Below are 13,689 nucleotides of genomic sequence, written 5' to 3'. Positions count from 1 at the left end.
CCCAAACTACACGTGTAAACAAGTGGGGTGTGATATTTGTACTTCACTACTTTATCTCTACCTTTTCTTTGTTTTTCTAGATTCTCGTCACCCCATGCAAGAGCAGACGATTCCCTTCATCCACTGTTTTCAATTTTTATCAATAATTTTAACTTTTTTTTGAAATACTCCGTATAAATCACAGCAGTAATTTTTATTGGTAAAACATCTTCATCATAATTATACTGGTTATTAATTTTTTTTATAGAAATTTTTTTTTAAAGTTTTTTTTTCAGCACAGGGCCTCCATATCGATTGGGCCGGGCCTGTGTACATATATAACTTCTGGTTTGTTAACAAATCACCACTACACTAGCAAAATCTCCAATTGAATTGCCGACTTTACTAGCAAAATCGGCAATCCTATTGGTGATACCATGGTTCGTTAACTCACAAATGGTCAACTTAATTGGCCACTAATTAATTTGGCGATTTTGTGCTGATTTTTTTTTAAAAAAAAAAAAATTGACGTTTACCAAAAATTTAGAATTTTTAAAAAGAAATATTTTTTTGGGACATTTGATATCTTCCATCACTTAAGGTGGAAATTGTTCCAAAAAGATGCATGACCTTACAATAATAGAATCGCGTAAACTTGGATATTCTTAGTTGATCATTTTGGCTCATTTTAGGTTTTCCAAAAGAGAAAAAAATTACCCTCGATCCTGAGAACATAATCGGATGAATGAGCACTTGGTAAAAGGGAAAATATGCCAAATACAATTTTTTTTCACGTAAAACTCCTAAACTTAGATTCTGTACTCTTCACTTGGTATGGTTTAATTTTTCTAGTTTATGGTAAAGTCTTGTCTGATTTCTGATTTAGTTTATTCTGAATTTTTCTGGTCTTGCTTGATATGAATGTTTTCTGCAAGTACTTTTTGCCATTCTTGATTTGTTTCTGTCTTGTCTCAATAAATATAATTAAGATGAAGAGAACAAAATCTAATTATAAAAGTGTATTGGGTGGAGAGGATATGAGCTAAATGAGCCATACAAAAATGTTGGTTATACCACGTGCATGTAACTTTCGAATTTGACTTGTTTATTGAATATACTTGGATGTTACTAACGGCGTTGTCGTTATTTAGTTAATTTTTTTTTTTTTTTGGTGCGAATGAGCCACAAGGGCAATATAAATTACAAATGGGGGCGGGGGGATTCGAACCTGAGACCTATTATACAGGCCCTCAGTCTTAACCACTAGGCCAAGACATCATTGGTATTATTTAAAGTATTATTTAGTTAATCTAAGCATACTTCTGTTTAACTCGATTAATTTGTATGATTTAAAGTATTTAATTAACTTTTGACTAGAAAGGATCTGCAATATTTTTCAAAATTTTAGCTGTTGAAAACTTGAGTCGTGTGTGAAATTTAATTTCAACGTAAGAAAATATCTAATTACGAAAGTATGTAGTAAAATTTTCAAATTTTATGATAGATATTGGCACAAGCCGATTAAGCGGACGAGAAATAGTGATTCAGTTTTAACATGTCAAAATAACAACTTCAAGATTATGTATGTAGTCTAAAAATGAATGTATATACTGTCTGCTTTAAACCAAAGTTCAAATACTACGTTCAACCTAAACCAACAATGTCAATAATATACGTAGTACTAGTAGATAACAATTTTGACGTTGATGATTTATATGTCTAAGTGCTTTTAACCCCACTTTTGATGGCAAATACACCAACTCTTAAGTCATTCTCTTGACATGAGGCATTGTACACTGGTTGTGGAAAACTCGAAAATCTATTGAACATGTTTTTAATTTTAATTTTTAATAAGATAAGAAAATCAGATTACCATTTAATGATAGGGATCCGGATATGCAAAACATCTTTACTGATGGATATACATCATTCTAAATGGATGCGCTGGTAAATATACATCGGAGAATGATTCATTACCCCTTATCAGTTGAAGATTCTAAATAAAGAGAACAGTGTGTAGAGTACTTTTTTTTTTTTTTTTTAATTACTTGTTATACGAATAAAACCACTAATGTCAACTTTTAAAAAAACATAAATATATGATAGACAAAATGTTACAATTAGGATAGATACTGTAACTATGTGATTATAAAAATAACTATTTTATTGTAAGTGTAATTAATAGAACATAACTATATCATCCCAATGCGTAACTATTTGATTAAAAATTATAATAACTCTCTTAATTCATCCTTTTTTATTTCTCCGATTTGCTATTTTGGTCCCCCCCCCCCCCCCAACCCAAAATAAAATTGTCCAATTACTAAAAATGAACATGGAACCACAATTTCACTTTCACATACAAAGCAAAACTGTCCACCACTTTTGTCATTCTCAATTCTTACAAACCCCCAATTCTTAATAAAATATTTTTAGAACATGGAGCAAACAATAAGGGACGGAGGAAGTATTTTGGTAATAAATTGATTTTATACATAAGACCGTTTTATATTAGTTTTTATAGTAATTTTTTGATGACAGTTATAATAATTAGAAGGATTTTGTTACATACACCCCCTTAGGAATATACATATAATTAGTGAATTTCTATAATCAATGCTTATTTAAACTTTCAAGGAATCTAGGATCAATGCTTATTGGGCTTCCTATAACATTTGCCTTTAATTAATTAATATAAACAAAGCGATAGATAACCACACAACCTATGTTTGTAACACTAACATGGGCGTATTTAATTACTGAACAAATACGTCAATTATGGGAAAGTAACTAATTGGGCCTTATATGAACCCACTAGGCCACTGGCCCACTAGTATACTACACAAGTCCAGTAGCCGTAGCTAATGATATAAAAAAGAATTCTGACAATTAGATTAACCTATTAGTCTATTACAGAGTACGGAGTATATGCGTTAAGTCTTTAGTCTATTAATTCCTCCTTTGCCCAGAAGCCATTAAAAAAAATGTTAGATGCACGCAAGTGTATCATGCATCTAAGAGTATTTTGTAAGCTAATTAGTGATTTCTTTCCCATTTTCTCCTCCCATGTATACACGTAAAAGGAAGAACTAGAGAAGATGCACCCTAAATTTGTTGAAGAAGCTAAGCTAAGAGGGGGAAAAGGCAACCCCAAATTCTCATTGATGAGTTCAAACATGATGATTTTAACGTGGATTAGCAATTCGAAAGCCAGTGATGATGAAATGACTAGAGACAGATAAAAGTGTTGCGGGGATTCATAATTCGAAGGCACCTCGTCTAACACTTATTTAATTGTAAGACCATTGAACATCGAGCATAGATAGGGAAAAACTTAACAAATCACGGCTTCAGAAGTGATAATTTGACATTTCAACCAAAAATGATAAAAAACTTAATTTAAGTAACCACGGTTATTTGAAAAGATAAAATTGAGCTGACCTAAATTGAGTCGACTCAAATTAGAACTATGACCCAAAATCGATCGACTCAAGCTCAAAATGGCGCAGACCCGAATCTAGCATAGAAGTGGATGATCCGAAGTGAAATCAAATACTCCTTTTGTTCTCAGGTATTAGTCACTTTTGGAATCTTGTCACTATCACTATTGAAAAGAATTTTCTCATTTCTTTCCAATATGTATTTCAAAATATATTCATGTGTGATCTTGTTTTTTCCGTCTCAATGTGTTGTTTAAGAATATCAAATTTTTATAATTATTTAACGTACATATTTTGAGATATTTACGTTTCAAAATTGAGTTAAAAAGAATGAAAAAGTCAAAATTAAGGTGACTAATATTTAAGAACGGGGGAGTATAGTCTTTCTTAATTTACTTCCACAGTAAGCCCTATTTTATGACAAAAATTCAACCAACAAGACCTATAACCAAATCAAGTATCTTCTCACTTGACTTAAATTTAACTCCATAGGACAGTTCCTGCTCGTAGGTGTCATGTTCTAAGACATCAATTTTAAGCTTTCTAGGTTTTTTTTGTTTTTGTTTTTTCCTCTTACTTTTGTTTTGTATGTCTTTTTGTCAAAAAAAAAAGAAAAAAAAATCCACACACCTCAGTCCAAAAAAAAAAAAAAAACTCCATACGTTACTTTGATATGAAGTGATTTTGACTTTTTGGAGGTTACTTTGTTACTTTGGCATGCTAAATAATCAAATTTACTTCGTCAACACCAACCATTACACAACTGTTATGGCACAATAAAATGACAATAATCTATGACACAAATTGAAAACCAACATTAATTATAATAAATTGACTAGAAATCATACAAATAGTTTCGAAACAAACCCATATGAACCGTGTAAAGCTTAATCGCCAATGAAATGCTTCCATCCCCATTCTCACTTGCTAACAGATAGGATTGACCCTCGTACTTAATGCCACCGTGGCGAACATACTTGGGCCCACCCCATCCAAAATCGCACTCATTAAAGGGTATAGTTGCCCAAGAATTTATGGTAAAATTTGGACTTGTAAATGTATGTGCCCCACGATAGAGATCGCTTAGATCGGGTTGAGATTCTAGGTGATCTATCGCCGATCTTAAATACTCGTCGGTTTTCACTCTTTTGACCGCTTGGTGAACCGTGCGCACTGTGTACGAAAGTGGCTTGTTTATGACATCGCCCGCCTTCGCCATGCAAGCCGTGAAGAAAATCACATTGCCGCAATAGCCTTGTGGCAATGCTGGATCCTTCATTCTTGAGCGTCCGTTGCTTGGCATGTACAGTTTTACGTCTTGATCGTCAGATAATCCACGAGCCTTGCATAAGGCGCGCCATGCGTGTCCGGCTAGCACCTCGAAAGTGCTTGATCTATAGTTAGTCACTTCTTGAGACATTGCTTGTAACCTTAGGATGTTGATTTGTTCTCTAGTAAATTTAAATAAACCTTCTATTGTTGGAGTTGTATCACCTGAATAAATAAATAAAATAAGAATTTTTAAAATCCTTCAAAATCTAAAATTTTTAAGAGAAATTAAGTAAGTGCTATGTACATTCTTTGACTCGGGCGATGATAAAGGATGCAAGTTGCGACAACATTTAGTTGTCGCAGTTTAATTGGTACATATAGGCGCCACGTAGGCTACGCGTCATCATAATATTTTTTACTATCAATGCAATATTTCTACTATGAATATATGTAAATAAGGTAGTCGCTATGAAGAAGGAAATAAATTAGAATATTAAGATTTTCCTACCTTTTTTTTATAACATGTATAATAGATAATATAAGTTAAATATTTTAATTTTCAATTTAAATCATGGCACATAAGCATGCCATGTCATCATTGTGACACGGCTTAAAGGTCGCATGTTGCGACCTTTATCATTTTCGCTTTGACTAATAATTAAGGGATGTTTAACAACTTTGAAGTCAATTTCGAACTTTTAATTATCAATAAACTAAGTTGAAAACTAATCTTAAGATTAATTATCAATAAACTAAGTTGAAAACTAATCTTAAGATGTTTTTTTTTAAAAAAACTTATCACTCATCAAATAATTCAGGTACCACTTATTTTTTTTGTTTAAATAAAAAATTGCAAAAGCAATTGATACATTCTATCAAAATATTGTGCTGTAAAAGTGGGTAAAAGTTACAAAAAGTTGTGTAAAAGTTATTGTGGTGTATAGTAAATTTATTGTACATCTTGCGCGTGTAAGACCTTTTGCTTTTTCAAATGGCTAATTATTACTTTTACAAAAAAGGCATTAATTTTACTAAAAATAAAATTGTAAAAGAATTAAGACAATTGGCCTAATCTCTATTGTATAAGGGAACTCTAGAACTCATTTTCGTAAATGCCCTTTTGGTAGCCTCCTATAAATAGTCTAAAATACCCTCCATAACGCATCATCAAATTTAATTAATTAAAAAGTTGATTATTTTATGACATTAAATTAAATTAACTTAAAAATCGATATATTATTTAATGCAATGTACCAATTAATTTGATTTTCGTTTTTTTATTTTGATTTTCGTTTTTTTAATTTGATTTTCGTTTTTCTTATTTAATTTTCGTTTTTTAATCTGATTTCGTTTTATCTTATTAAATTTTCGTTTTTTTAATTTGATATTTCTGAATTTTATTTTTTTATGTGGCTGTAGGCGATTGAAGATCTCAAGAAAATCTTTAAAGTAAGGAGCTCCAACAAAATCTTGTCTAATAATTAGATCAAGTGGATCACTGGATCAGTTGTAGGCCATTGTCTGTCTGATCGGTGGGAGGTTATTCCATGATATATATATATATATATATATATATATATATATATATATATATATATATATATATATATATATATATATATATATATATATATATATATATATATATATATATATATATATATATATATATATATATATATATATATACCTGCTTAACAAAAAAAAGTATATTATAATTTTTTTATTAGATCTAAGTTGTTGGTACAAGTATTATTATTTTTTAATCCTTACACTCCATAATAACTCTTGAAGATGTAAGTCTGGTTTTTTTTTTCCTGGATTAATAATATGAAAAGTGGTTACATTTTTGTTCTGATTAAAAAATTTGCATTTTTGTTCGGTTTGAAATTGAAGATTGTCAAATGGAAACTGTTAAATGGAATGGCCAGTTACTGGTTTCAGTTTTTTTTAAAAAAATTTAAAAGATAAATTTACCGACTACTTTTTTAGTCGGAAAATTACATGTTCGTAATGAATCGACTAATTTTATTTTTAATAGTCAACTTTTTTACCGACTAATTTTATTTTTAATAGTTAACTTTGATGGTTCTGTTCGTAACGAATCGATCAACCTGCATGTATTGTTGTTAGAGATCACTTGGGTAAAAATGTTGTTATTAGTACATACAATCTTGGCATATTTTCTCCGATTCGCATAAGCAACAGCTCTCCGCAACGATCTTTTGTTAGCTATTGACCATAATATTCGTCATATTTTCATTAAGGGCCGGTGATAACTTATTGATTATTAATATTTTGCAGTGTAAACACGATATCCCTGGAAGATCCAATTGCTAATGAATGGTGTCAATTATCAAGCATGTATTGACTCATTTTGAAAAATTTACATCTCGCCATGCATGTGTATTGAGAAACCATTCGCATACCAGATAATGTTGTAGCATATGTCAACGAACTCAGACTAATGAAGATTTTGATGCTTACCTAGTTAATAAATTTTCCCTTGCTACGATGGTCACTATTATGCTATTATAACATCTACTCTTATTGTACGTGTAGACCCATGTTCGATTCTTGTCAAGAAGAAATATAACACAAAATTTTCCCGCTCCTTTCTGGTGTTATTGGTCACAATGACGATCTCCTATGACGATTCATGTTAGCCGACTTCAAATCATTTTAGGACTAAAACTTTATTGTTGTTGTTATTGTTGTATTTCTTTAGGTAAGTTGGAATATAGTTTTAAGAGAAAACTATCTTAACTTTCCTGTAAATATTGGTCCAAGCAAAATGAAAAAAGCAAAAATATAATAAGATATGACTAGCTAACCTGACAACGCCTTAGGTACTGAGGGTGGCAAAGGTGGCTCATACTCCAAATGCTGGTACTTAATTTGAGGCGGGTCACGCGGCGCAAAACAACTATACCGATCATGAAAGGGCATAACATTAAGGTCAAGTCCTTTAGTTAGCCTTGCCCAAGAGTTAATAAAATGCACATGAGAAGCTCCATCAGCTACATGATGATGCTGCACAAACCCAAGGCTTATCCCACCACATTTAAACCTTGTAAGCTGCACCATTAGTAGTGGGAACGACGATAACCCACCCGCGTACCCGTATGTAGGAAACACAACCTTTCGTAGTTCCGGAGTCGGGTTAAAGTTTCCGAAATCGGACAACACATGTGTCGTCTCAACTTCGAAAAATATGGCCCCTTTGGCATTACAATCGATCTCTATTCGACCGGTTTTGTTGTTGGTTTTAAGGCGTCCTGCCATAGGGTAGAACGCCACAAGGGCTTTACTTAGTGTTTGTTTTAAAAGGTTTGTATCGAAAAATGGGGTCGGGTTAGTGTCGAGATTCTTGTTGGGTTCATAGACGAACAAGACGTGAGTGTGGGTGTATGGTGACCGTGTGATTAAGTCTAGGCTTGACAGCCAAAGACTCCCGTTTGGAGTTTGCTCGTCTGGGCATATAGTTGTGGATTCTTTCACCATGGTGCTCATTTTGCAATATTATTAATTTTATGTATTTTTGTTGTCTTACTTTTGGTTTGTTAGGTGATGGACGTTGGAAGATCTGGTCGTTGGCTATTTATATAGAAAGGGATGCATATGCATGTTCATTCTTGATCAAGTTTGCATTTATTAAAACACAGTAACTTGTAGCCCAAGTAACTTGTAGCCCGTGTGATCCGCGTTATATATTTTTAATAAATTAGCTTTTGAGCCAATTCAATAAACTGCCAATTATACAGTGATTGTTAAGCCGTATTTTAAAGTGCTAATTTTATTAATGATTTGTGATTTTAGTGGGAATGATTTATATAGAGGTGAAATTTGAAAGTTTAAAAAAGTACTTCATTTGTTCTTATTTACATTGACACAATATTAGTCACGTTTGTCAATTCACGATTTCAAACATTAATATCTTTAACGGATTTTTCATGAGATACCCTCGAGGTTTAAGTTTATTCACCAATTACCCTCGTTGTTTCAGTAATTCACCACACACCCTTGAGGTTTCATTTTTGTGCATTAGATACCCTTAATGACCCTTGGAGGCTAACGGCGTTAACTAGGCGTTAGTGTGCTTTTACCATTATACCCTGTTCCAATTGACATTCCTCCTCCTCAAGGAGGTGCGCCTGCAGCCACTTCCCTCTCCATGGCCGTTGATTCCTCCAAGTCGGACGAATCTAGCGGCGACAATCGGTCCTCTATCTCTTCTAGGGCGGCGAACCAAGCTCATGTCACCCCGCACCTTCGAAGCTTGTCCGTTGACGCTGATTTTTTTGACGGACTGTCGTTCGACGGTGGCGGCGAAGGTGGAGGAGAGAGGAGGGTCGGTGGTGGAAATGGAGGAGAGAGAAAAGTGGGGATGCATGGAAGAACAAATTCATAGGAGAGAGTCGCTGAACTTGCTCTCATCGACCCGAAGCGCGCTAAAAGGTTACAATCTCCTCTTTTTCTTTGAGTCCCGCATTTTTTTCCTTTCGATTTTATTGTTGGTTATGATTTTGTGTTCATTTGCTTGGTTGCTGCATTTTGATGACTAAGTCATTTAGTTGTGTAATTATACGACTTTCCTTACAAATTTGATGGATTTCTTCCCCTCTTTTTTTATTAATAATTCGTTTGATTGCATTTAAATACGTTGCAAAATCAAAGTTTTCGTGTTCCTTTGAGGAATTCAAGGTTTTTTCTGGTTGATTTTTGCTGGGTTTTTGGTTTTGATCTGGTAAATGAAGCTAAGATCCGTGTTTTATTTGTGTTGATTATGCATAGTTAAATTGAGATTAGAGGAATTTGATTTTAGGGTTTATGAGAATGGTGATCGCTGGGAAACTGAGATCTCAGAGAATTTGAGATCAGAAAGTTTGTATTGCTGATCTCAGAATGCTTTGATGAGGATATTATGTTTTCCATTTTTGTTTTCTGGCTTCTGAATCAAAACAATAAATTTCTCTGTTTATGGGGCTTTAGAGATCATTTTGTTACCAATTGCTCATGTAAACATTGTTAAATTGCAATCTTGTAGATTTTGGTAATATCGTTAACCTTAGCCTTTACTCCATTTGTTGTGGCTGCTAAATTTCTCAGCTTGTATGTTAGTTCACAACTTCACACTAGGCAGGCACACTACTCCATTTATCAGCTTGTATGTTAGCTGCTAAATTTCTCAGCTTGTATGTTAGCCTTAACCTTGGCTTGTATGTTAGTGCACACTACTCCATTTTTTGATTTGTTAATTTTTGTATCATGTTTTCTAGTTTTATACTAAGTATGTCTTTAACTATTGAGTTTAATTTTTGTGGTTAATTAAATTAGGTGGGTGATTGCAATTAGGATGCGTGATTTTTTCAATTTGTACTACGGAGTAGTAGAAATCAAGATGGCAGAAGGTGATTTGAAAGCGGAGGAGTGTTGTTTGGAGAACAAACAATCAGCTGTTGCTTCGAGTTCATCGGTTTTTGAAGAGGAGGGTAGTGCTAGTGTTACTGTGTTAGTCTCAAGTCTTCGGGTGTTAGTAGCCCAGTTGCCACTTCGCCTTCTCATAGGTAGCGGAAGCTCAATTCGCTCTTTCTTGTTTCAATGTCAAGTCCTATTAATTGTTGTAATGTCATTTGGTTGATGTTAATTATCTCATGTGGGTATGGTACAATGGTGCCCTGGATGAATTCAGTTTACTGATTTATTTTTTTGGATATCCATATTGCATACTGTTATATATGAGGATATCAGATAAGTTGTGATGTTGTTCAGCAACCTATTGATTTTAGTAATGAAAACTTCTTAATTGCCGGAAAGGGGGGAAATGGTGGTTCTGGTTCACAGCAAAGGGCTGCCCTGGAGGTTCTGGTTCAAAGCAGGGGCATATGGTGAAATCATCAGAAAACATAGGGGCATATGGTGAAAACATATGAAACCATGGTGAAATAAAGTTTTTTGAAATACAGGGGTATCTTGTGAAATAAAGTTTCTAACAGCCACTTAACGGCAAGGTTAAGTCATGCGAGAAAATGAAACCTCAAGGGTATTTGGTGAGGTATTTGGTGAATAAACTTAAAACTCGGGGGTATTTCGTGAAAAATCCGTATCTTTAATTATGGATAAGAAAAAATTAAAAAAAATTGATATTTAAAAACTAATTATTGAGACCAATCTATCAAGACACCAAACAACTATATTTTTTCTTAAATATAAATCACAAAAGAAAGTCAAAGAAGCTTGTGTGGATAGTTCCCAAAAGTCCAATTGTGTCATGTAAATAAGAACAAATGAAGTATAAAGTAGATAGTGAATTAATATTGAGTGTTAAAGAGGGAGATCGATGGAGTGGAAGAGGTTGAATGTATAGATGAATTAAATGGTAAATTGATATTGAACGAGGAAGACAAAGTGGAAGAGATGTTGATGAAGCTGTAAATACCTAGTAGCAAAAGTTAAAAAAAATATATGGATGAAAGACGAGGATGACACATGTCATCAATCATATATGATTTTTTTTTTTAGATACTACTAGGTATAGACTAGTGATTAATTAAATAATAGGATATTTTGGCATAAAAGTTGAAGGGGTAATAGAACATTTTTTTTTTTTTTACATAAGCAATATAACAATTATTGATGAACCGGGAAGTTGACTAAGAATGTTAAATGTTTTTAATTTTGAATTTTGAAATGGTTAAAAAAAAGACATGCTCATGTATTTTTATTTTTTGTGAGCCAAACATTGGTACATCAATGACATAAAAAACTATCAAAATCTTGTAGCTATTTTAAGCAGGTAACTCAAAATCTTGTTGGATATTGAATAATTTATTTTGGATCAAATAAATAAATTAAATATTATTGGGAGCTACAAGGTATTGCAGTCAACCAATGTAAAACTTTGTAGCTTAAATCAATTGTAGCTACAAATTTGATGTGACAAACTTAACTACACCACCTTATAGCTCACAATTTGAGTTGCTCTTAGAGAAAGATTACATGACATGCAATTTTTCTTGTTTTAAAGTAAATAAATATATAAGAAAAAATAATTGATGTAATTATCTATGATATATAAAAAGAAAAGTCTAATGCAGCTTTAAAAAAGTGATTGTCTATTTCACTCTTATGTGAATCAGAAAAATAAAATAAATTCAACAAAAACATTTTATGTTACAACATAAAAGGGAATTAATTTAAAAGACGTTCACCAAAATCAGTAAACATTAAAACTGCAAGAAAATATTAATAAAAAGAGCAACAAGCAATTCACCAATCTATACTAATATATTAAAAGGCGTTGTGGAAAATGTATATGTGTCACGTAGTACTCTCCTCACGCCACATCATCCACTTACCAAGTATTATGTAATGGACAACCAAAAATTAATACAATGAGGTTCGAACACCAGACCTCCAGTTTGGGTGATAATTCTCATTACCATCTTAACCAACCACCAATTGTGGTTTATCTCTTCACATTAATTTATAAATAAATATTCACATGAAATCTAAAACAAATAAATTTTTATGTGACTTTTTAATTTCTATGGACTATTTTGAAAAGGAAAAAAAAATAAAGTATTATGACAACCATGAAGAAACCTGATATCATAAGTCTCATAAGAATCAACTATAGGATTTCCTTATATAGCTGCATTTATATCTATTTTGGTGTTTATTAATTTGACGCACTTAGTTCCACGAGAAAACGAATTATACAAATTGTAAGATGATATGATTGAAAACTTACTTGCCATGATAAATGACTTAGCGTGCCTGTGTAGTTGACGAACTTAACGGATATTTTTCATTCTATAGAATACAAGTATTTAGGTCAAATATTGAGCTCAAGAAAAAGCTAAAACTTTTTGTTATTCAATGTAGCAACCGGGGCATCGCCCGGGCCACACACTAGTTAAGTATTATTGTGCGTATATTTTTAAATTATAAGAACACATCGCCTATATAAAAAAGTTAATTATTACTACTAGAGCAACACCGTTAATTAGCCGACCTCTAAAGACCTCCAATGAGGGCTGAAAAAGGGTCTCATAGAGTCACAAGGGGAAGAGAGTTTTAAAAATGAGCCTCTATTGGAGAAAGAGTCTTAGTAAATAAAAATGGGAACTTTTGTCATTTTTTATAACTCATTGAACACAGAGACTCATTTTTAGCAGTAATCTCTCGTTTAACTTGCCATTATAATATTTTGACTTTTACGTACTATATTTTTGTTATTGCAAGAGCCATAAATGAAATATAAAATTGGTTAATCAACTACTGTTGAACTAATTTTTTGAGTAATTTTGCATTATTTTGTGTAAATTTTTTATTTTTGTACCTACTTTATGTATGACTTGTAAGAAAATTTAAGTTATATTTGTATATTGAGTTACAAAGCCGAAATACAATTTTGAGAAAAAAAAACACATTTGATTAGCTAAAAGAAAGCGTAAAATTATTTTTCCCTATTCTTTTCTCTGTTAATTTCATGGTTTTATGTTAGATCTAAATATATTTCTAGAAAAGATAAATGATTCTATTAGTAAATGAATAAAAATTAAGAAACTTTTTGTTACCATAAATTATTATTAAAATACATAAATTTGGGTATTAAATGTTTATGCATTTATAAGTATGAATTTTCTCTTTTTTAATTGTTTTAGAGTCATAGTCTTGTTGTTGGAGTGATGGTTAATACTTTACACTTACATATAAGAGGTCATGAGTTCAAAAATGGATAGCAAGATTTTTTTATAGATTACAAGGTGATGAGTGGTTCGAACCTTTTCTGTCGCATACATGCCTTCAATTTAAACCATTATACCAATACATTGTTGAAGAGTAAACTACTACACTATTTTTAACTTTTGTATCATAGTTGAGCAAAATATACTATTTAGGCCGATCATTAAACAACACTCCCGGCCTAAGGTTAGAGCCAGGCATGGGCCAGGCCAACATGCGTGCTGCCCGAGCCAAGCACGAATTGGTC

The 13,689-nt window shown here is 32.3% G+C and overlaps 1 protein-coding gene across 1 annotated transcript; it reads right to left on the bottom strand.

Moving 5' to 3' along the window:
• Positions 1 to 4,239: 4,239 nt before the first annotated feature.
• LOC110782847 (anthranilate N-benzoyltransferase protein 2-like) lies at positions 4,240 to 8,331 on the bottom strand. The gene is made up of 2 exons (XM_021987093.2): positions 7,526 to 8,331; positions 4,240 to 4,913 (listed from the first exon to the last, which is right to left on the bottom strand). Exons 1-2 carry the CDS (start codon positions 8,202 to 8,204, stop codon positions 4,255 to 4,257), a joined length of 1,338 nt encoding a protein of 445 aa, XP_021842785.2. The 5' UTR covers positions 8,205 to 8,331; the 3' UTR covers positions 4,240 to 4,254.
• Positions 8,332 to 13,689: the final 5,358 nt, after the last annotated feature.

The sequence above is a fragment of the Spinacia oleracea genome, chromosome 1 (assembly GCF_020520425.1).
Source record: "Spinacia oleracea cultivar Varoflay chromosome 1, BTI_SOV_V1, whole genome shotgun sequence".
In the NCBI taxonomy this organism is placed as follows: domain Eukaryota; kingdom Viridiplantae; phylum Streptophyta; class Magnoliopsida; order Caryophyllales; family Amaranthaceae; genus Spinacia; species Spinacia oleracea.
Note: the sequence above shows the minus strand (reverse complement) of the source record. Positions and strands in the feature narration are given on the sequence as shown.